The following is a 24,763-nucleotide window of genomic DNA, read 5'->3' as shown; positions in this document are numbered from 1 at the left end:
ATATATATTTTTTTTTATTAAAGGGCCCAGGGGCCCTTTATGGCGGCAGCACCCCCCCCCCCCCCGGTTCTCTGCTCCAGGGGGCCCATGCCTGAAGCTGTGTAAGGGGCCCCATAATTCCTGATGGCGGCCCTGATTGTTAGTGACACAGTGGTCACAGGAAGAGAGTGCTGCACATCACAGCGGGCGTGCTGCACACTTCTAACATAAAAGAAGCTAGATCAAGTTAGAGCTGCACAATTCTGGATAAAATGAGAATTACAATTTTATTTGCTTAGAATAAAGATCACGATTCTCAGTGTAACATCTTTACATTATACAAAAAATTGGGCTAACTTTACTGTTTAGTTTTTTTTTTTTATTAATTAAAGTGTATTTTTCCGCAAAAAAAAATGCATTTGAAAGCCCGCTGTGCAAATACAGTGTGACATAAAATATTGCAACGACCATTTTATTCTCTAGGGTCTCTGCTAAAAATATATATATAATGTTTGGGGGTTCTAGGTAATTTTCTAGCAAAAAATACAGATTTTTAATTGTAAGCAACAAGTGTCAGAAAAGGGTTTAGGGCCAGATCCACGTACAGCTGCGCATATCTCCGCTTGGCGCAGTGTATCTAAGATACACTACGCCGCCGTAACTTTTATTTTTTTTCGAATCCTCAAAGAATTTGCGCCGTAAGTTATGGCGGCGTAGTGTATCTTTGGCGGCGTAATGGCATGGCATTCAAATCTCTGTGATGGGGGCGTGTTTTATGTAAATACGTTGTGACCCGACGTAAACAACGTTTTTTTTTAACTGCACATGCGCCGTCCGTGGGGGTATCCCAGTGCGCATGCTCGAAATTAACCCGGAACAAGCCAATGCTCATGACGGTGACGTCATTCTACGCAAATCCCTATTCGCGAACGACTTACGTAAACCACGTTTTTGAAAAAATTCAAAATGCGAGGCGGGAACGACGGCCATACTTAACATTGAGTACGCCACCATAGTACCTTGCTGCCTGCAACAGTGATTACAGTGATTCATTTACTGACTCCACCTCCTGAAAACTCCTCCTCTCAGCACCTCTGCAGGTCAGAAGGCAAACCCAGTGAATTCTGTGACGTAGGAGTGCTTATCAACAAGGTATAATGAATACGTGTCACAGAATTGAAGAAAACAAATGTGTGGGGATGTTCACAAAATAAGCTTACAAACGTTAAGATTGTTAAGACTAATAGGAGTAGGCTAGAAATAATTAAAATACAATGTTCTGATCTTTTACATTTTGACCATAGAACCATGGTTCATAAAATATCAACAAAGCATATCCGCCTATAGTGTGTACTTGTCTTAATTAAGAGCACTAAGTATCCTTTCTATCTGCTGCTTTGTTTTTCTGCTATCAGCATGAGTCCCTTCTGACTAGTTTTCCTGACACCAAGAGAAAAATGGTGACAGGGGAGAGATTTCCAGCAGGTTGAAAGTCTCCGCTCTGTTCCTGTGAGCTGTGAGGACGGGGGTATGTCTCTTCTCTCTAATCAGCTCTGTTCTCCTCACTGAACTCTGCAGATTGTAATTTCATCTCTCCTCCCCCTTTTTTTCTGAACTCTCAGTTGAGCTTTATAAATTCACCACATTTAATGGATGTAAAGAAGACCGCAGATAGACAGGTACAACTTATGTAGGAAGATTTGTTTCATCTCTGTGTATCATCTGGGGCCAGTCACTTCACTGGGTTTATGTGAGGGTTTACAACCAATTTAAGCTCCCTTTTACACTGCGTATGTTTCTGCTCACTTTTTTTTTTTGCGTGTTTCCACACATCGTGTATATAGGGCAGGCCACTCACTTGAACGTGCGACCTTTGTGCACCAAATGTGTCAAAGAAGCTCCTGCAACTTTTAAGGCGTGTATTGTCACATGTTTTTTGCATGAAAAACACAAATCTGATAACCACATTTGCGGTGCATCTATAGTAAAAGCAGAACTGTGACAAAATATTTTTTTTGGGTAGAGTAAGAGTGAGTCATAACCCATCTATATCCCATTTCAGAGATTTCCCTTCACTTCTTGTCCCATAGCCAAACAAGAAGGGATAGACAATCACTGCCATTTAACCACTTTGCGACCTCCTCATGTAAATATACGTCAGCAGAATGGCACGGACAGGCACATGCACGCACCTATACGTCCTCTGCTTGACGCGGGTGGGGGGTCCGATCGGGACCCCCCCCCCCCCCGGTACATGCAGCGGTCGGCAAGCCTCGGGGAGCGATCCGGGACGACGGCGTCTTTCGTTTATAGCCGCCCCGTCGCGATCGCTCCCCAGAGCTGAAGAACGTGGAGAGCCGTGTGTAAACACGGCTTCCCCGTGCTTCACTATGGCGGCGCATCGATCGAGTGATCCCTTTTATTAGGGAGACTCGATCGATGATGTCAGTCCTACAGCCACACCCCCCTACAGTTGTAAACACACACACTCTGAACCCTAAATGTTACAGCGCCCCCTGTGTTTAACTCCCAAACTGCAACTGTCATTTTCACAATAAAGAATGCAATTTAAATGCATTTTTTGCTGTGAAAATGACAATTGTCCCAAAAATGTGTCAAAATTGTCCGAAGTGTCCGCCATAATGTCGCAGTCACGAAAAAAATCGCTGATCGCCGCCATTAGTAGTAAATAAAAAATAAAAATGCAATAAAACTATCCCCTATTTTGTAAAAGCTAGAAATTTTGCGCAAACCAACCGATAAACGATTATTGCGATTTTTTTTTACCAAAAATAGGTAGAAGAATACGTATCGGCCTAAACTGAGAAAAAATTTTTTTTATATATGTTTTTGGGGGATATTTATTATAGCAAAAAGTAAAAAATATTGCATTTTTTTTAAAATTGTCGCTCTATTTTTGTTTATAGCGCAAAAAATAAAAACCGCAGAGGTGATCAAATACCACCAAAAGAAAGCTCTATTTGTGGGGAAAAAAGGACGCCAATTTTGTTTGGGAGCCACGTCGCACGACCGCGCAATTGTCTGTTAAAGCGACGCAGTCCCGAACTGTAAAAACCCCTTGGGTCTTTAGGCAGCATATTGGTCCGGGGCTTAAGTGGTTAAGGAAATCCCTTGGGAACCCCCAGGTTTCCCCATTGGAAGATTTTCCCTCTATTACTTTTCTGAGGACAGCTCAAAATGTGGGATGCTCTTTACTTTCACCTTCAATTAAAATAGTAAACAGGACAGAGAGAGTTAATCTCCCTAAAAGAGTCACAGATAGCAATAAAAATGGACTCTATGGCTCTAATCCCTGTCCACTCTATCCAAAAAAAACGTTTCAAAAAGTGATGAATTTTGAGCATTTTCTGATTGTGATATGGATTAAAGGGTTTGTAAAGGAATTTTTTTATCTTAATAGCTTCCTTTACCTTAATGCAGTGCGGTTTTCATGTCCTCAATGTTCGTTTTTGCTCTCAAGTTGCTGTAATTCTTCTATGATCTCCACACTTCCTGGTTGTCTGTTTCCTGATAACCACATTACTGGGAGCTTTCTCTCTGTGGTCACTAATCAAGGAGGTGTGATTACTGTGTGTCTAAAACCCCTCAGCACCAATCAGTTTAGTTTTCCAAACCATCACTGCCCTGTATTGGCTCTGTGGCTCTGTACATCACAGAAGCAGGAAACAACAGCAAAAACAAAACTAGAAACTGCAGGTACATTATATGATTGATTTGTATCTATTGTGAATCATTTTTAAAAGGAATCGGGTAACTATTATGTCTCTATACCATGTAAACAGTCATTTCAGAAAAAAAAAATGTTTTCCTTTACAACTCCTTTAATATTTGTACTGTTCACACAAATTTGGTTAGTTTATGCACCTTAAGGACACCTCAACACATGTTATTCCTTTTTTATTATCCAGATTCGATTTTCGTCTGTTAGTGGAGTGGGAAGATCTTTTCCCTTTGCTAGAACACAGCGCTGTATACTGTATGTAGTTGATGCACACAGTTTATACAGGGCACACAGTGAGGTGTAGCTGTTAGTGAAGGTATGGAAGGTGAAGACCAGCTCCGTCCAAATGAACTATTTAAAATTTAATAGAAGCTTGAGATCAGCTTTAACCAAAAGTTGGTGCTTCTCATGCATCACTAGCACCCATAGTAATATTTTCTCAGTGCTGCAGATTTTTTATTTTTTTGGTGAGTGAGAGAAGTCCATTAACCACTTAAGCCCCGGACCATTATGCAGCTAAAGGACCAGGCCCCTTTTTGCGATTCGGCACTGCGTCACTTTAACTGACAATTGCGTGGTCGTGCGACATGTGGCTCCCAAACAAAATTGATTTCCTTTTTTTCCCACAAATAGAGCTTTCTTTTGGTGGTATTTGATCACCTCTGCGGTTTTTATTTTTTGCGCTATAAACAAAAATAGAGTGACAATTTTGAAAAAAAATCAATATTTTGTACTTTTGCTATAATAAATATCTCCAAAAAATATATAAAAAAATGTTTTTTCCTCAATTTAGGCCGATACGTATTCTTCTACATATTTTTGGTAAAAAAAAAAACGCAATAAGCGTTTATTGATTGGTTTGTGCAAAAGTTATAGCGTCTACAAAATACGGGATAGTTTTATGGCATTTTTATTAATATTTTTTTTTTTTTACTACTAAAAATCATGACTGCGACATTATGGCGGACACATCGGATACTTTTGACACATTTTTGGGACCATTGTCATTGATACAGCGATCAGTGATATAAAAATGCACTGATTAGTGTGAAAATGCCAATGCCAGTGAAGGGGTTTACCTCTATGGGGCGCTGTAGCGGTTAAGTGTGCCCTAGTGTGTGATTCTTACTGTAGGGGGCGTGTGACATCACTGAACGTTGTTCCCTATGACAGGGAACAGATGAACACTGACAAGCCACTAGGAAGAACAGGGAAAGGTTTGTTTTCTTCATAGGAAAAAAGAAAAACTGCGCCAACTCAGATGAGCCAGCTATGATACTGGGAATTTTTTTTCCAATATAGATAAACATGAAAATTGAAAAATTAAAAAAGTGAATCATAGGAATAAATATAAATGAATAAGTCCAAAATGAGTGTCCTGATGGGTGTCAGACACAGGATATGCAGCAGGAAACCTTTCAGCTGAATTCTTAATCCCACCACCGTGACAGGTAATACAAATCAGTGAAGCCACCACCACATAATTAGCCTCTTACCAGATTGCTAAGAGGAATTAGCCTTAAGCGAGATACACCGCTCTGTGTATTGGTACCAGATCCGGGGAAATTCTGATCACAATCATCAAAGGAACAAAAACCTCCAGGGGAGAAGAGCCAGCTATCCGGCGAATCCAATCCTCCACAAAGGAGAGTGGCAGCCCTTCCACTCGAAAATCGTATGGTTCCCCAGAATAGAAACAGACCAATAGTGTGATACCGTTTGAGGGTATTTATTTAAATATAAAAAATTGGACTTACAATCTTTCTAAAAGTTACAAGCATAAAAACAAATGCCGGCCGGCAACGAGAGCCCTTCCTCGTTCGAATAGAGCGCAGTAGCGTCACTGAGTGCACGTTCCAGACGCGTTTCGTCATAGGCTGACGTTATCAATGGGGATTGTTTTCTTCAGCTCTGTGACCCAATCGTGAGACACGGGCAGCGATCGGGGCCGCGGGTGCAGTCACGGAGCTTCGGACCGTGTCGCGAGTGCGCCGCAGGTGGAACGCTCACGACCCACGACTGGGCTTCTTAAAGGGGACGTACCTGTAAGCTCTTGTGCCCAGCTGTGCCATTCTGCCAACATATATCGGCGTTCCTCAAGTGGTTAACCTATGAATTTTAGATTTTTGGAATACTAATGTACACAGGTTGGGAGACAACAATAGAACTTTATAACCACTGAAAGGGTAAGTAAATAACATGAATTATGTTCTCACAATGACATCTTAAAGTCTGTGAGATATATTAGGCAGTATGTAAACATGCTGTCCATTAAGTTAATGCGTTGAAAGCAGAAAAAATGGGCATCACATTTTGTATTGTACAGGGCTGCATAGCTGCAGACCGGTCAGGGTTCCCATGTTGACCCATGTCAATAGCCAAAAGCGCCTACAATGGGCATGTGAGCCAGTCAGAATTGGACCAAGAGAAGAAGATGGCCTGGTTTCATAAATCATGTTTTCTTTTCGTGTGTTGCTTACCTGGGGAAGAGATGTCACCAATATACACTATGTAAAGAAGACAAGCTGGTAGAGCCAGTATGATGCTTTGGGTAATGTTCTGCCAGGAAACCTTGGTCCTGCCATTCATATAGATGTTACTTTGACACATACCATACTAAATATTGTTGCTGACCAAGTAAACCCTTTCATGGAAACAGTATTCCCTGATAACAGTTGCCCCTTTAGCAGGATAATATGCCCAGCCACACTGCAAAAATGGTTCAAGAATAGTTTGAGGAACACAATAACAAGTTTGAGTGTTGACTTGGCCTCTAGATCTCAATCCATCGAGCATCTGTAGAATGTGCTGGGAAAACAAGTCCAATCAATGGAGGCACCACCTTGCAACTTGCAGGACTCAAAGGATCTGCTACTGATGACTTGGTGCCAAATACAACAACATACCGTCATGCCCCGTACACAAGAGCGGTTTTCCAGTCGGAAAAAAACCTGATGGTTTTTCTGACGGAATTCCTCTCAAGCCTGCCTTGCCTAGACACGGTCACATAAAAGTTTGGTGAACTTTTGACTGCCAAGAATGCGGTGACGTAAAAGACTACGATGAGCCGAGAAAATTAAGTTCTATGGGCCAAATCCACAAAGATCCGGCGTAACGTAAATTTTTCCATTTAAGTTACACTGCCTTAAAATTTCTACCTAAGTGCCCGATCCACAAAGCACTTACCTAGAAATTTTGAGCTGTGTAACTTAAATTCCGCCGGCGCAAGGCGTTCCTCTTCAAATGGGGGCGATTCCCATTTAAATGAGGCGCGCTTCCGCGCCGGCTGTACTGCGCATCCTCGTGACGTCATTTTCCCGACGTGCATAGCGCGAAATTACGTTACGCCGTGCTTTGTGGATCGCGTCGGGTCAATAAAGTTGCGTCGGGAAAAAAAAGGTACGGCGGATTTTTTTTTAAAAAAAAATAAATAAAAATCGTGTCGCTGGACAGAAGGGTCTGCTTTTACATGGTGTACTAACTTTACACCATGTAAAAGCAGCCCTAATTTTGCGTATGCAAACTAAAACTCACGGAGAAAAAACGAAGCTGAAAAGCTTCGTGGATCTCCATAAGTGCTAATTTGCATACCCGAGGCGGCATTTCGACACGAAATGCCCTCAGCGGCGGATGCGGTACTGCATCCTAAGATCCGGCAGTGTAAGTCCCTTACACATGTCGGATCTTCTGCCTAACTATGGAAAACTGATTCTGTGGATCAGTTCCATAGTTAGGAACAGGAATACGACGGCGTAACAGCAGTTACGCCGTCGTATCCCTTTTGTGGATTTGGCCCTATGCTTCTGAGCATGTGTCGATTTGTTTCCGAGCATATGTGTTTTTTTCCCGTCGGAAAAGCATACAGACGAACGGTTTTCCCGCTAGGATTTTTTCCTGACGGGAAAAAAGAGATCCTGCTCTCTTTTTTTTCGGCAGTTTTCCTGTGTGAAAAAATCCGATGGAGCATACACATGGTCGGAATTCCCGACAAAAAGCTCTCATCGCAAAAACAATCGTGTGTACAGGGCATTAGAGTTCCAGGGGCTTCCATGCCTCGAAGGGTCAGGGCTGTTTTGGCAGAAAAAGGGGGACTTACTCAATATTAGGTACGCGGTCATAAAGTTATGGCTTATCGGTGTACATGGGCACTTATACATGAGTATTTGATAGAAGAATGTTTGTTTGTCCAATACACAGCTCCCGGAATGCTGTAGTACAAGGTTCACAGGTTTATTGTTGCTCTGGAAATTATCTATGTGAACGTACTTTCTCTTTTGGTACAGCTCACCTTTAACACTCCGTTTTAATGTTCTCAGTTATTCAGTATTATTTCGATTCCTGAACTCAAGCAGTGTCAGTTATGGCAGAAGAGGGGCATAGTTTTCAGAATGTGACAGAGCCTTCTGATTCCAACAGGTAAATATGTACAATATGTTTAAAGCTGAATTGTATTCTGCATATTTGTTTGCCTTCCCTAGTCTATATGCTAATATATTTTTACAGAAAACCTTTCTGTCTTTTTTTACCTGACATATATTAGATCTAGGGCCATATTCTCTCTAAATATCGGCCTGCTTCGCTTAGGGCACTTACACTCCGCTGTCCCAACTTACTGGAGCAGGTGTTGTATTCCCCAACCACTTGCTCCATAAGTTGGGACGGCGGAGTGTAAGTGTCCCGGCGTAGCCTGGCGGATCTCCAAGGGGGCGGCTTCTATTCAAATGAAGCGCGCCCCCGATGCAAAAGAACTGGGCATGCGCCGGGCTGCAAAAAGCCCAGTGCGCATGCTCCAGTTCTCGGCGGAAAACGTCAATGACGCCGACGTGTGCGTCATTGACGTAAAGTCGTATTCAAGAACGACTTACGGAAACGACGTATCCGACGAAAAAACACGACGGGGACCCGACGCCATCCGTAACATGGCCTACGCGAGACTTGCGGAAACTTACCCCTCATATAGCAGGGGTAAGTTTCCGCTTACGCAAACGACGTTAGCGACGGTTACGCGACGCGAACTCGTTCGTGAATCGGCGTAGAAGGATCATTTGCATATGCAAATGACTCCTTCATGTAAATGCCATCTAGCGGCGGCCGGCGTCATTGCATTTAAGATCCGCCAGTGTAAGTGACTTACAGATGGCGGATCTTAAGTGTATCTATGCAAAAATGATTCTGAGAATCAGGAGCATAGATACACGGGCCAAAAAAGGGAGTTACGATGGAGTATCCTGAGTTACTCCATCGTAACTTTACTCAGAATATGGCCCCTAGTATTCATACACCTTGACATTTTCCTCACTTTGTTATGTTACAACCAAAAATGTAAATGCATTTTATTGGGCCTTTATGTGATAGACCAACACAAAGTGATAGGAAAATGATAAATAGTTAAACAAAATGTTTTACAAATAAATATGTGAAAAGTGTGGCGTGCATTTGTATTCAGCCCCAATGAGTCAGTACTTTGTAGAAATACTGTACCTTTCTCTGCAATTACAGCTGCAAGTGTTATTGGGGATGTCTCTACCAGCTTTGCATATCTATAGAGTGAGATTTTTGCCAATTCTTCTTTGCAAAATATCTCAAGCTCTGTCAGATTGGATGAAGAGCGTCTGTGAACAGCAATTTTCAAGTCTTGCCACAGATTCTCAACTGGATTTAGGTCTGGACTTTGACTGGGCCATTCCAACACATAAATATGCTTTAATCTAAACCAGTGATGGCGAACCTTGGCACCCCAGATGTTTTGGAACTACATTTCCCATGATGCTCGTGTACTCTCCAGTGTAGTTAAGCATCATGGGAAATATAGTTCCAAAACATCTGGGGTGCCAAGGTTCGCCATCACTAATCTAAACCATGCCATTATATCTCTGGCTGTATGTTTAGGGTCGTTGTCTTTCTGGAAGGTGAAATTCCGCCCCAGTCTCAAGTCTTATGCAGACGTATTACTCTGAGATCTAATTTTACTTAAAACATCTTAAGAAATGACCTTGGAGACAAAAAGTTTGGCCCAGATTCTCAAAAGAGATACGACGGCGCATCTCCAGATACGCCTTGGTATCTCTGCCTCGCGCCGTCGTATCTATGCGACTGATTCTTAGAATCAGTTACACATAGATATCCTTTCGATCCGACAGGCGTAAGTCTCTTACACCGTTGGATCGTACCTTTTTCCCCCCGCTAGGTGGCGCTTCCGTCAATTTCCGCGTCGAGTATGCAAAATAGCTAGATACGCAAATTCCCAAACATATGCACGGCCGACGCAGTAAAGTTACGACGTTTACGTTAGGCTTTTCCCGGCGTAAAGTTGCCCCTGGGTCTATGAGGCGCAGTCAATGTTAAGTATGGCCGTCTTTCCCGCGTCGAAAATGTAAAAAGTTACGTCGTTTGAGTAAGTCGTCCGTGAATGGTGCTGGACGTAATTTACGTCCACGTCAAAACCAATGAAGTCCTTGCGACGTCATTTAGAGCAATGCACGCCGGGAAATTTTAGGGACGGCGCATGCGCAGTTTGTTCGGCGCTGGGACGCGCTTCATTTAAATAAAACACGCCCCCTACCCGCCGAATTTGAATTCCGCCGGGTGATTTACACTACGCCGCCGCAACTTTACAGGCAACTGCTTTGTGAATAAAGCACTTGCCTGAAAAACTTGCGGCGGCGTAACGTAAATGAGATACGTTACGCCCGCACAAGTTTGCGGCGTTCTACCAGAATCTGGCCCTATGTTTTTAAAAAGGTTTTATTTAGAAAATTAAAAAAAGCAATCTATTTCCTCTTCTTGATCATGCATAAAACCAATCTGAAACACCAAACGTTGGAAAAGAAACTTGCATGATGTTTCCAAAATTCAGGGCATTACCCTTATGCCCCATACACACGACCGGTTTTCCCGTCGGAAAACAGCTGAAAAAAAAAAAAGAGAGCAGGATCTCTTTTTTCCCAATCAGAAAAAAATCCTAGCGGGAAATCCGTTCGTCTGTATGCTTTTCGTGCATGCTCGGAAACAATTCCACGCATGCTCAGAAGCAGTGAACTTCATTTTGTCGGCTTGTCATAGTCTTTTACATCACCACGTTCTTGGCAGTCAAAAGTTCACTGGACTTTTGTGTGACCGTGTGTATGCAAGGCAGGCTTGAGAGGAATTCTGTCAGGAAAACCATCGTTTTTTTTTCCCAATGGGAAAACCGGTCGTGTGTACGAGGCATTATAATGTGTACCCTACAGCAAGTGTGTCTTTTCTGTTTGTTCAAGACAGCACAACAACATTACACTTTTGCATGTGATGCCCATAGGAGGATGGTCTGAACCCTTATTATACAGTTTTTTTATTTGTACGTGTATTTTCACTTATTTTACTATTCATGTACTACTTATTTCTGACCAGGAAAAATGATTCCATTACAAGAGATGAAGACCCTGAAGACATAGAAAAATACAAATATAAAATGGATTATCCTGAGAAGGGATTATGTGTCATTATAAACATAGAAAGCTTGCATCCTGGTAGGTTTTTAGAAATATTTTCAAATCATACTATTATGATATCTGTGTTCTGTACGCTCATTTATTCTTATGAAATACAGTTAGTTTAGCAGGGACATTAGAAGAGTAGGCCTCGGTTCACACTATGAACTGCATGTGAATTGCACAAGAACCGCACTGCATTCCTGTGCAATTCACATGCAATTCAGTGCATTGCGATTGGAGCCCATTTATTTTGGGCTTCTAATTAACCTCCTGAGCGGTGTTCCCGAGTCTGACTCGGGGTGAGATTTTTGGGCTAAAATCGGTAACCCCCGAGTCAGACTCGGGCTCGCCTCGCTGGATGTACAGGGAGTGTTTACTTACCTTGTCCCTGGATCCAGCGATGCCACCGCGCTGTGTGAGCGAGCGGGACCTCGCTTGATTCACACAGCGTCCTCCTGTGCCGCCGATCTCCGTTCCCTGCGACGTTACGACGCACGGGGACGGAGAACGGCGCCAAATTCAAAAAAGTAAACAAACACATTACATACAGTATACTGTAATTTTATAGATTACAGTACTGTATGTAAAAAAAACACACCCCCCTTGTCCCTAGTGGTCTGCCCAGTGTCCTGCATGTCATTTTATATAATAAAAACCTTTTTTTCTCCCTGCAAACTGTAGATTGTCCATAGCAACCAAAAGTGTCCCTTTATGTCAAAAATAGTTTTAGATCAGCTAGAAAACAGCGATAATAAATTATAATCACTTGCAGAATTGTGCGATAGCGATTTGTGGGGAAATTCGTCATAAAAAAATTAAAATAATGGCAACGACAATTCTGCAACTGAGCAAATTTCAGTGATTTTGATTTGATTACATTATTGAATAATTTTTATTATAATTATATTATTATTTGTTATAATTATTTATAGTTATTTATTATATTATAATTTATAATTTTGTTTTTAAAAAAATGTCATACCTGGGATGCCTATTAGAATCTTGTTTGGTCAGATTTAAGTGAGTTATTTCTAAAAATTACAGGCCTACAATATAAAACGCCAAATTTCCTTGCAAATAATGGTACCGCTTTCAGCATGTTTTTTCTGAAAGAATCATACCGCCAGGGAGGTTAACAAAAGGGCATGTAAACATAGCAGTTGTCATCCGCGGAGGTCCCGGTGGGGATAGTTGTCACCCATGTGGAATGTAGCTAAGTCCTTGCCACAAGCGGCAGTGGGGGACCAGACGCTCTCGGAACCGAAGAGAAGGGAGCTGGTTTCCAGCGTGTGCTGCGGTGCTGACGTCACTTCCGGGCGCACTCTGCAGTGTAGTTAAGCATCATTCAATGCCTGAGGAAGAGACACGCATGTCTCGAACGCGTGCATCCTCCCGCGCCCGGAAGTGACGTCAGCACCGCAGCACACACTGGAAACCAGCTCCCTTCTCTTCGGTTCAGAGAGCGTCTGGTCCCCCACCGCCGCTTGTGGCAAGGACTTAGCTACATTCCAGCACGGGTGACGACTATCCCCACCGGGACCTCCGCGGATGACAACCGTTATGTTTACATACCTTTTGTAATACTCGCTTTGTGAGTATGTCTTTTATACAATTTTGCTAATTAAAACATTTTCTCATCTGCTACGCTTAGAAGGCGCCGCTTTTTCTTTCTCTACATTGTTACTTGGGGCCGGTTCCCACCATGAATTGCCAAGGAATGCGCTGTTTTCTTGTGCGATTCACATGTGATCTAGGTGCAGTGCAATTTCGGCCCATTCATTTGAATAGTTTAAAATCATGATGGACTATAACAAAAGTAGTGCCTGCACTACTTTTGCAAAATGCAAAGAAACTGGATTTCATGGTTTCATGGTACCTTGTGATCCGAAGAAGACAAACACACTGTGTTTGCCACCTACTGTATGTTTCCGGTGTTGTTAAAATTGCGTTGACACTTGCAGCAGATCACAAGTGCAGTGCGTTTTGAGCGCAGTACAGGAAACATGAAGGAAACGTGGGTTTCCCACAACGCGTTCTGGTGTGAATGGCTCACAAAAAGGTCTTCTAGAATATATTCCCGAGGGCTAGATTTTGGACTCAATGAGATCAGCTGAACATTGACTGTTTATGAATATTGTGTAAAGGCATACACACGATCTGACTTTTTGAGAACAAATGTCCGACGAACCTGTTTGATCGGACAATCCGACCGTGTGTACGCTCCATCTGACAAACTTTTTGTGTTTTTCAAACAAATGTTCGCTTTGCAAACAGACAAACTTTCCGGCAACAAATGTCCGATGGAGGCTAATCCTATCGTGTGTACACATGTCCATCGGACTAAAGTCCAAACACGTATGCTCAGAACCAATGCTAAAGATCAGACAACAATAGCAAAAGTTGGCCAAAGGGTGGCAGTAAAGAGCTGAAAAACCACATGATTTGGTGAAAGTTGGCTAAAAAAGTCCTGCCGTGTGTACGCATAACAAGTTCACGGCCAACGCCCATTCGGAGCAAAATCCACGGAAAAGTCCAATGGAAGTCCGATCGTGTGTATGAGGCTTAAGATGAACAGTGACAGCCTTTCAGTACTGTGCAAGGGATGGATGCTTTGAATATGGTCATGGGACAGCCACCTTCAGTGCATCTCCCAAATGCAGTTCTTCAGCTCTGTGTCACAGTAACCAGCACCAAAGGTCAGAAATTGGAGAGCTCAGTTGCGTCTGTCTTCCTCCCATGTACTTCCAAATCACACTGCCTCCATAGCGGAAGCACTACTTATAGATGTATGAAAACTTACACATAGTGGACTAATGTCCACATTCTGTCTCCTGTTGCAAGTCTATAGTCTCTGGCCATCTCTATAAGCAAATCTATTGTATTGACTCTCTCTGGAAGCATGTCTGCTTCTCCTGTACTTCTCCTGTGGATCACAGAGTGCAAATTGTTCTACACTCCTGTGACCCGTTTTCAGCAGACAGTGGGCTCAAGTCACAGAGCCGGTCCAAGCTGGGGAGAAATCTGGCCACGACCCTGGACCAGCACCTGGCTCAGTCCTTCAGAAAGCCCCTGAGAGCCTGAGCTGGCTGTTCCTGTCCCCTCTACAGCCCAGTGCTCCAGTGAATGCGGGGTGGCCGAGCAGACAGCAGTGACTCTCAAGCCTAATACACACGCTCGGTTTTCTCGGCAAGAAAGCTCTGCCAGCAGTTTTCTTGCTGGTTCTTGCCGAGAAAACCGTGCGTGTGTACGAGGCTTTGAGGTTTCTCGTCAAGAAAACTGCCCAGAATCTAGAAGAGAATAATAGAGAACCTGCTCTCTATTTTCTCGTCGTGATTCTTGGCAGTGATTTCCTGCCAAGAAACCCGAGCGTGTACTTACCTGCCTCCATGGAAACCCGCGCATGCCCGGCATCGAATGTGACGAGTGCATGCTCGTCATAGTCGATGACATCACCGCGTTCGTGCCATTCAAAAGAACGGCGGTTCTTTTGAATGGAGTGTGTGTACACTCGGCCTGGCAAGAGAATCTTGCCAAGAATCTCGTCAGGAAAAAGGAAGTTTTTTTTTCCTGACGAGATTCTGGGCCGTGTGTACAGGGCTTCACTCTTATAGCCGGCAGATGACAGATGCAGCATTAGACCAATGCTGCAATCACTAAGGTAAGTATGATTCCTCAACTTCTCAATGTAATTTGTGACCCCTTGGAGACCTAAAACCACCCTGAGGCCCCTTACATATGTCTAGAAAGTTGTCCCTACTGATCAATATGGTATTTATGTCAATTTACCCACAGTTTTTTTATGTTTTGGAAATAACTGTAGCTGATTTTATACACTATAGACCAGTGATGGTCAACTTTTTGATATGAGGGGTCTCAAGTGCATCTCCCAACTTCACCAAAGGGCCCCCACATACAGTCTGTGACCATTCATTATCAGAGGCAGCAAACACACAACAGGATATAGTCAAAGATAGTCTGATTTAAGAGATTGTCAGAGACCATGGTTATAATACAGGAGTTGGTCAGATATTGCAGACATGATATAAGAGATGGTCAGTGATTGCAGACATGCTGCAGGAAACTGTCAGGCCCCATACACACGTCCGAGGAACTCGACGTGCCAAACACATTGAGTTCCTCGTCAAGTTCAGTGTTAAAGCCGCCGAGGATCTCGGCGGGCCGACTTTCCTCATTGAACAACGAGGAAATAGAGAACATGTTCTCTATTTGGCCCGACGAGTTCCTCGTCGGCTTCCTCGCTGAAAAGTGTACACACGACCGAGTTTCTCGGCAGAATACGGCTCCGATCGAGTTTCTGGCTGAATTCTGCCGAGAAACTCGGTCGTGTGTACGGGGCCTCAGAGGCTCAAGAGATACTTCATGAGGCTTTTTAAAATCACTACTATATGATATATACTATTATAATATATAATGATTTACAGTATTTCTTTAGCTGAAATGTTCTCTTATGTTTTTTTTATTTCTTAATGTTTTTCCAAGACCTAGTTTTAAAAGAAAATCTAAAAACAGGAGATCGACCAGGTACCCATAAAGATGTGGAATCACTCAGCGAGGTCTTTAAAAGTTTTGGATTCCAAGTAAAAATTGAGAACAATGCAACAGTTAAAAGAATATGTGAAGTAATGAAGGGCGGTCAGTATAACTGCCTAGCAGTGTTATTTTATGACGTCAAATTTCAATTTAATTTTAGTCACAGTCTTTTGGCTCAAATGGCATTTTAATTTTAGTCATATTTTAGTCACCTGAATTGTTTTAATTTTAGTCGTATTTTAGTCATCTGAATTGTTTTAGTTTTATATTTTAGTTGACCAAAATCTAATAGGTTTAGTTCAATTGTAATGCATTATTTAAAGCGGACCTTCAGTAATTTTTTCATCTTTCCATCTATTAAATCTTCTGCCCTTGTTGTTTTAACTTTGGATAGTAAAACATTTTTTTTCCTGCCAGTAAATACCTTATACAGCCCACTTCCTGTTTCTTGCCTGGTAATAAGCCTAGGCTTATGACATCATGCACAGCTCTCTCTCTCATACTTGTGAGAGTTTTCCAGGAAGGAAGGAAGGGGGTATGAGTCAAAAGAGGGCCAATGAGAGCTGCAGAGCTGGAGGTGTTCCTCTGTGTGTCTGTGTAAATCCAGGAAGTGAACAGGCACCAGCTTCAGATGCCCACAGTTAAAATAGATGCAGTCAGACTTGGTGTTGGGATATTTCTGCAGCATATTTGGCAAGTACAGAATCACAGTATATATAATATAATATGCAACGTGGTTGGAGGGAAGCTTTAGAATGGCGAAGATGTTTGTATTACAAATTATGTGAGCAGACTGCAGTTCCTCTTTAAGCATTTCTCTAGAATTGCCAAACTCATTATATGAACATGCACTATAGACACAGATTTAGTGCCCGTTCACACTACCACGACTTGGGATCCGACTTGTGTCGCCCCAAGTTGCGCGACATGAGAAATTACATTAAAGTGAATGAGAGCCGTCTTAATGCACACTACTGAAGTTGTTCCGACTTCAGAAAATGTTCCTGTACTACTTCAAGGCGACCTCTAGGCGATTTGTACCCATTGATTTCAATAGAAGTCGCTTCCAAAGTTGGATCTCTGTCTTAACTGAAGCAACTTTACAGGAAGAGAAAATAGTTTTCTCAGGCAAACCCCTCCCTCCCGCAGAGACGATTATTGTTTGATTGGCCACTGGCAAAGTTGTCCTGGATGCGACTTGAAGTTGCCTCGAAGTTGCCTCGCAAAGTCGTGTCGACTTTCATGTCGCTGTAGTGTGAACTGGCACTTTAGCCATTGTGATAAATAACGTCTTCATAAATAAATAAAGTTTCATAAACAGAATTGCAACTTTAAAGAGAAAAAACTGTCAGATCATAAAGTAAAAGCAGCACACATTACACATTGTTAGGCACATAGTAACCCCTTGACTTCCTCTGGATGTTAACCCCTTCCCATCCAGTGTCATTAGTACAGTATCGGTGTGCAGTATTATCACTGATCACTTTATTATTTTCACTAGTGACGTCAGTGTCAGTTAGTGACCCTCCCAGATAGTGTCTGTTAGCGTCAGATTGGCCACCACCCTATCACAGTCCCACTATAAGTTGCTGATCACTGCCATTACAGTATAGCGTCTATAGCTGCATAAATTCCAATATATACCATCGTTTGTACACGTTATTACTTTTGCACAAACCTATTAATATACACTTATTGAAAGACCAAAGACATATAGCAGAATACATTTTGTCCTAAATTTATGGAAAAATTCGATTTTTTTTATTGGATATGTTTAATACCAGGAAAATAAGAAAGGGGTTGGAACTTTGCATGAGGCAAATGACAGGCAAGGAATGAAAAAAATTATATTTATTGGCATGGATTGTAATCATAGCATGTTGCGATAAATACTGTAAAAAACATCTCATATATTTACACACACAAAGCATGAGTATACTACACATATATACATTCACAGAATTGGAGACAGCACATTCAAAAGCCAATCTGAACAAAGTAATATTTGCTCTATGGGGTAATAAACATCAAAAATTTTTATGATAAATCCAGATAATAAAAACATGACTGCATCACATGTTGCTTTACGCGTTTTGTGGTTACAACCACTTCTTCAGGAGTATGTGCCTCATAATGTCTGGAAAAAGACAAATACCAATGAGAAAGATCAAGGGGAGAGTAAAGATGGAAAAGGAAAGGACCAATTGGTCCTAGTTATTTGGAATGTAAAAAATATCATGTGGGAATAGGGACCACTGGGTGTGTCTTTTTTTTTTGTTTATTGCCTGTCATTTGCCTCATGCAAAGTCCCAACCTCTTCCTTATTTTCCCTGAATCAGAGATGGAGGCATGCTATCATGTTTCAAAACTTTTTCCTTAAAGCGGAGGTCCACCCTAAAAAAAAAATTACATTAACAGTCTCCTTAAAACCTCTTAAAAAACATTTGAAAATTTTTTTTTTTTTCTTACCAGAAACACCCTGTTGCTAGGCAGTCATCCTAATCTGGCACTTCCTATACCGCGGAGCTCCTCCGTCACTTCCTCCCTCATCTGTGTCTTCTGGGACCTGTGTGTAGAATGTAAAAGTGCACCTGACACGTGTTATGTCAATGGTGTCTTCTTCCCAGGCGTTTTTTCCCCCCAAAATTCAAGACTTAGGGTACCTTCGAAAGTGTGAATTTATTGTTCAAGAAAGACAAGCGAAAGACAATGCTTACATAATGACAGCTGGTAACACATGGTAAGATGGTTGTTTCAGAAGGAGGATTCAGATGGTATGATGGTACATCTTCCTCCTAGGTGGGTTTCCTGCAGGGTCGGGTCACCCCCAACTTCCCTAACTAGCTACTCAAACCACATGGATTCTTATACTGTCCTGAAAGCCAAGCTAAGCATTTTTACTTTTAGCATCTCTCCAAGGAAGGTGATGATGCTACTGTCACAAAAGTAACACCCACTTGTGTATATTAAGTAACATAACTCCACCCATTGTCTTGACGTAGAACTTCAAAAATAGATGTAACGTACAGCAGATGACCTTTATCTTGTCCTCAACAACCTTCAAAATTAACATGTTTCAATAGAGATTCCAGAAACTTTTATCACTTAAAATAGTAATAAATTAAAAATCTAACACTGTGTGTGTCCCAGAAGACAAGTAGGGAACTGGAAGTGAAGTCGCAAGGCTCCACTGTCGGTTTCCCTTTGTTAGAATGGCGGCGCCGGCACGGATGGACGGATCGGCCTCGGGGGGCCGACATTGCGGGCTCCCTGGACAGGTAAGTGTCCTTATTAAAAGTCAGCATCTACAGTGTTTTAGCTGCTGACTTTTAAAGAAAAAAAATTGCGGGTGACACACTGCTTTAAACAATGTTTTATAACAGAAGGTAGAAAATATATGTATATTTTTTTTAATTCGGTCTTTTTTCATTTTCTCATTTAGATCGCAAAAGATAAAAAACCTGGTGGTGAGCAAATACCACCAAAAGAAAGCTCTATAAAAACGATATAAATGTAATTTGCATACAGTGTTGCATGACCACGCAATTGCCAGTTAAAGTAGCACAGTGCTTAATAGCAAACAATGCCCTGGCCATTAAGGGGTTTAACCCTTTCAGAGGTAAAATGGCTAAGGGGACCTAAGATACAGGAAGGTGGTCCATCGCGCAGGCAAAATTCAACCATCTTCTGACATCTTAGACACTGAGGCTGGATTCACACCTATGCATTTTGCAGATTTGCACTACAGAACGCGTTCCATAGGAAACCATGTAAAATCGACTGTAGTGCTAATCTGCAAAATGCAAAAAGCACTAAAAATGCATAGGTGTGAATCCAGCCTGATAGTCAGCTGGGCGTTCTTGCTGGTCAATATTTAGGGGGAAAAATAAAGATTGGCATACTGTAGGATTTCTAACCTTTCCCTACCTGCACCCCCTCCTTTCCCCATACCATACCTCTAATAGTCAGTCAGTGAGTGTATCTTTGCCTACATATGCATCATCATCATAACACAACCAAGCTAAAATCTATCATTACATGTTTTAAACCATCATTACAGATGCTTCTATGCATGAGGTTTATTATAACACTATTTTGGTTTGTGTTTGTTATGAAATTGTTCGTTAACGTTTTACTCTTATTAGTTCATTTGTTCATTTGTTTTTTCTGTATTTAAGTTGCCAAGGAAGATCACAGTCAGAGAGGTTGCTTTGTTTGTGTTGTATTAAGCCATGGAAAAGATGGAGGATTTTACCTGTATGATGATTTCATGACAGAAGAGTACCTGTTTAACCTAGTCAAAGGAGAAAGCTGCAAGCAACTAGTTGGCAAGCCAAAACTTTTCTTTATTCAGGTAATCTTTTTATTTCTTGCTGCATGTGTTGTGACTTTTCTCTTTGTACGCCTCATTTTGGAGGTGATAGCAAGTCAAGCCAGCTCACATAGTAGTAGTTTTGATTGAATTAGTACTTTTTTACAGACTGGAAACAGAAAGTTGGTTAAATCAAACTGTAAAGCTGGCCATATATGGCAGTGCCGCCTGTCAAACTTGTAAATTGAGGTCAATAAGACTGCATTGCAATTGCAAGTCAGCCGCTTGGTTCACTCTTGCAGCATGGTATTTCAATACAAAGTCCCCCTTGGGATAAACCCCCCCCCCCCCCAAAAAAAAGCAGGCATAGCTTCCTGAATGAAGAGTAAATATGGGCACTCATCCCGGGCTTGTAAATCTTCTTTATTAAACACCCAGGTTTTTTTATGTGGACATTGCCTCCTGATTGTCTGGCAGCTGCTGTTCTACCTTCCTCTGAAAAGCAATTCACCATGGATTCAGTCAATAGTGTCTGGATATGAAACTTACTGTGTTATTTAGAAGACGGATGCATTGTATGCCCGCTTGTCCCAGAAGCTGTAGTTACAGATTTACAGTCATTTCCAGACATTTTGTCGTTTCTCAGAAGGAAATTGCAACAGCATGAAACTTGGCAACAAATTCTTTTGAATATATTGACAGCTCAACTGTGAGTCAGGCAATATTTAAGTTTATTTTGCAAAGCAAATATACAAAAATCAAATACTTTTGACAGGGTACATTCTCTGTACTGCGACGCAGCGCATAAATACGCTACATATCAATACAGTTGCAAGCATTCAATTAAATTACATTCATTCAACCCATTCTGCGGTATGATGCCTGATGTGTTGCGCAGAGTTGTTTAACCCCGAAACATCACATCGTGCATGACGCCGCATTACCCTGAAAACAGTAGTTCAAAAAAGCGTGTCAAGAAATGTCAATGTCAGGGGGAAGGGGAAATCTTTAGACGTCCTCTTCCTCCTTAAAGTCTATCAAGGTATAGTCTCTCAGCAGACTGAGGGTCAGTCTGCGACAGTCCTCAATGGACATCCTCTGCCGGTGGTGTACGCGGCGGTTCCTGGCGTACCATAAAGCGTCTTTAAAGCAACACAGCACCCGCCAGGCACTGTCAATGTCCTCCTGTGAATGAGTTCCACAGAAGAGTCCGTTTAACACACCAAAGTGTGTAATAGCAGTCTGTGGTACAAAGTCTTTAAGTTCAGGTTCCAAGGCCGTCAACAGGCCCTGTGCAAAGGGGCACTCCCAGAAAACATGATATGATGTTTCCTCCTGGATGATGCAAAAGGGGCAGTGCCTGTATCTGCACAGGTTTCTGGCATGCAAGAATGTCCTGAGTAGCAATCCCCCTTGGATTGCCATCCATGCCTGATCTTTGTGCCTGTTGATGAGTCTCTTTGAAGAAACATTCCTCCAAACCACTTTGCAAGTGGCTGAAGGGAGGCCTGGAATCGACTCCAAGATGTCCGATGCTCTGATCAACTTGTAGATAGTTTTTGGCTTCCACAAGTCGGGCTTAACTCCATGCAGTCCCAGCTCCTTGATGAACTTGAAAGTATCCAAGTAATACCATGGAGCGTCCCAGTTGTAGGGGATGGAACTGTCCCATTTGTCCCATCCAAGAGACTTCCAAAGAGGCAGGAGGAAAAAACGGGACATGGAGTTACCGCCAGAGTCCACAGTTCTGTCAACCAAAGTCCTGCGGATGCAGTTACAGGCAAAGAACACCCTCAGTAATGTGGCGATGTCAGGCACGCCCTTACCGCCCTTGAGAGGTTCCTTGAACATAACAGTCCGCTTTACTCTGTCCATTTTGGAGCCCCAGATGAAGTGAAACACCGCCCTGGTGATGGCCTTGCAGGTGTTGTCCCGGGGGGGCCAGGCCTGGGCGAGGTACTGCAACACAGGGAGAATCTCGCTGCGGAGTACCAGTGTTTTCCCTTCGATGGTAAGTACTCTGTTGCTCCAAAGTCCAAACTTCTGTCTCATCTTAGCCAGTCTTTCCTCCCAGGACTTCAGGGCTGCGCCCTCCGCTCCAAACCAGACTCCAAGAATTTTGATGAAATCTGCTTTGAGGCTGAACGGTATGGGTGCAGAAGAAGGCAGGAACCACTTTCCGAAGATCATGACTTCCGACTTCCCGCAGTTGACCTTTGCCCCCGAAGCTTGGCCGAAGTCTTCGCACGTCTGGACGAGGGTGTCGATGGAGCGCTGGTCGGCACAGAACACCGTCACATCATCCATGTAGAGCGAGCACTTGACCTCCCGTCTTTCCGGTCCTGGTGCGGTAATCCCTCTGATCTCTGGGTTCCGTCTGATGCTTTGGGCGAATAGCTCTATACAGCAAACAAAAAGCAGAGGTGAGAGAGGGCAGCCTTGTCTGACCCCCGAGAGAACCTCAAAGGGGTCAGTTTTCCAACCATTTACCAGCACCAAACTACAAATGTCTTTATACATTACATTCACATACGAACAAAACAGTTCCCCAAGACCAAGCCTGCGCAGGGTTCTGCACATGAACTCATGGGAGACACGGTCAAAGGCCTTCTCCTGGTCAAGACTGACCAGGGCCGCATGCACACGGCGGTCCTAGATGTACTGGACCGTGTCCCTGACAAGCGCGAGGCTGTCTGCAATCCTTCTGCCAGGAATGCCACAAGTTTGATCCGGGTGGATGATCTGTCCGATGACAGATTTCAGCCTGTTGGCCAAAACCTTGGCGATGACTTTGTAGTCCACGTTCAAAAGAGAGATCGGACGCCAATGTTTCAGGTCCGATCTCTCCCCTTTGCGCTTATACAAAATCGTGATCATCCCCTCTCTCAGTGAAGGAGGCATTCTACCCTCCACCACCATCTCCTCGTACAGCTCGAGCAGGTCCGGGCCCACGAGGTCCCACAGGGCTACATAGAGCTCAACTGGGAGACCATCGCAGCCCGGGGTCCTGCCCCGCCTAAAGGATTTAGCGGCAGAGTGCAGCTCCTCCAACACCAGGGGGGCGTTGACGGTCGATGAACCTGCAGGATCAATTTGATTAGTGATACCTGACAGGAACCTGTCGGCTGCCTCCGAGTCCGTTTCTTTCGGGGAGTAGAGGTTGGTGTAGTAGTCTTCAACTACTTGCATTACAGCCTCCTTCCCCTTCTGGAGAGTTCCGGTCTCGTCACGCAGTTTAGACAAGGGAGTGTGTCCTGAATGGAGTTTCCTGAAAAAGAAAGAGTTACACTTCTCACCTTTCTCAAGGTTCTCCACCTTGGCACGGAAGACAATGTGCCTGGATTCTTCCTCAAAGTACCCTTTCAGGCTCTTCTTGGTGTCCTCCAGGTCCTGCCTAACGTCCCAGCCGCAGTGGTGAAGGTCCTGCAGGGACTGCAACTCACGTTGCAGTCTCCTGAGTTCCTTCTTCCTTGCACACACTTGCTGTCGTCCCCTTGCCTGAAAGAAGCTGCGCAGCTTAACTTTCACAACCTCCCACCAATCACTTACCATTCCGAAGAATCTCTTTTCCTCCGTCCAAGAGGCATAGGCCTCCCGGAGTTCCCCCATCAATTCCTCATTTTCCAGCAGGGTGGTATTCAGCTTCCAGGAACCTGGTCCGTGAGCAAAGCTCTCGCCCAGTTCACCCCGAAAGTGAATGGCCCTGTGGTCAGAGAAAAAGCAGGGGATCATGAAGAACTCACGATGCTTGACTGCTCTTGAAGTGAGCACAAAGTCAATCCTGGAACGCACAGATCCATCTGGCCGGCACCATGAATAATTCACGGTACCTTGCCCTATGGATCCCACGGCGTCCCGTAAGGATGCCTCCGAGATCATCTCCATGAGCAGTTTTGAAGTAACATCAAGTTTTGCGTATATGCTAGAACTGCGCCCATCCTCCTCTATCGGACAGTTAAAATCACCGCCGATCACTACTGCTCTGGTGGTGACAAGTTGCAACTGTGAGTCAGGCATGATGATTCATGTGTATACCTAACTGATTTAATACAGAGTACAAGGAAATGGCTCTATTTGTTTGTGGAATAAGAGTCTATGGAACTTGGTGATAGGAAAATTAGGACGTGGGGGTTATTGAATAAATGCTAACCTATTTTAAAACTGATCTTCATGTTTTAATGAAGTCTAAATAGTTTGTTTAGTCCAGACTGTTTCAAACAAACTATTTACTTCACTTACACATGCAGTGTCTGTCAGAGCTGTATGAACTGTATGTAGCCTCAGCTGCATTAGTGTACAGCGCTGAGTTCTGGCAGTGTGATGGGAACTTTCCGCTCTTAGAAGGAAATCGAATTGGGCTTGGTGTTGTTCAGCCATATACATTACTATACATGAATAAAGCTTCTTCTGAATGGCTGAGTCAGAAAATTGTGTCACCAGCCTGCTTCTCTGCCAATCAGAGGAAGCTTTCTTTTCATTCATGTAGCTAGATTCAGAAAGACTTAGGCTGGCGTATCAGTAGATACGCCAGCCTAAGTCAGAATCTGCGCCAACGCAAATTTAAGCGTATTCTGGTAACCAGATACACTTAAATTAGGCTCAGATACGAGCGGCGCAAGTGTCTTACACCGTCGTATCCTAAAGTGTAATTTTTAGGCTGACCGCTAGGTGGCGCTTCCATTGCGGTCGGCCTAGAATATGTAAATG

The 24,763-nt window shown here is 43.1% G+C and overlaps 1 protein-coding gene across 5 annotated transcripts in view; it reads left to right on the top strand.

Moving 5' to 3' along the window:
- Positions 1 to 24,763, top strand: part of LOC120921507 (caspase-3-like) — a 45,956-nt gene that overhangs the window by 9,412 nt on the left and 11,781 nt on the right. For 3 of the 5 annotated variants that reach the window (XM_040334011.1, XM_040333995.1, XM_040334020.1), the window contains exons 2-5: positions 8,038 to 8,137; positions 11,111 to 11,229; positions 15,694 to 15,846; positions 19,923 to 20,098. In XM_040334011.1, coding sequence (XP_040189945.1) covers positions 8,082 to 8,137; positions 11,111 to 11,229; positions 15,694 to 15,846; positions 19,923 to 20,098 — 504 coding nt within the window. In that variant the 5' untranslated portion in view covers positions 8,038 to 8,081. Of the gene's footprint in view, positions 1 to 7,958; positions 8,138 to 11,110; positions 11,230 to 15,693; positions 15,847 to 19,922; positions 20,099 to 24,763 lie in introns of those variants that run through there. The other 2 variants (XM_040334003.1, XM_040334029.1) reach the window with 2 other exon arrangements.

The sequence above is a fragment of the Rana temporaria genome, chromosome 1 (assembly GCF_905171775.1).
Source record: "Rana temporaria chromosome 1, aRanTem1.1, whole genome shotgun sequence".
Taxonomy (NCBI): Eukaryota; Metazoa; Chordata; class Amphibia; order Anura; family Ranidae; genus Rana; species Rana temporaria.
This window is presented reverse-complemented; position numbering and strand designations above follow the sequence as displayed.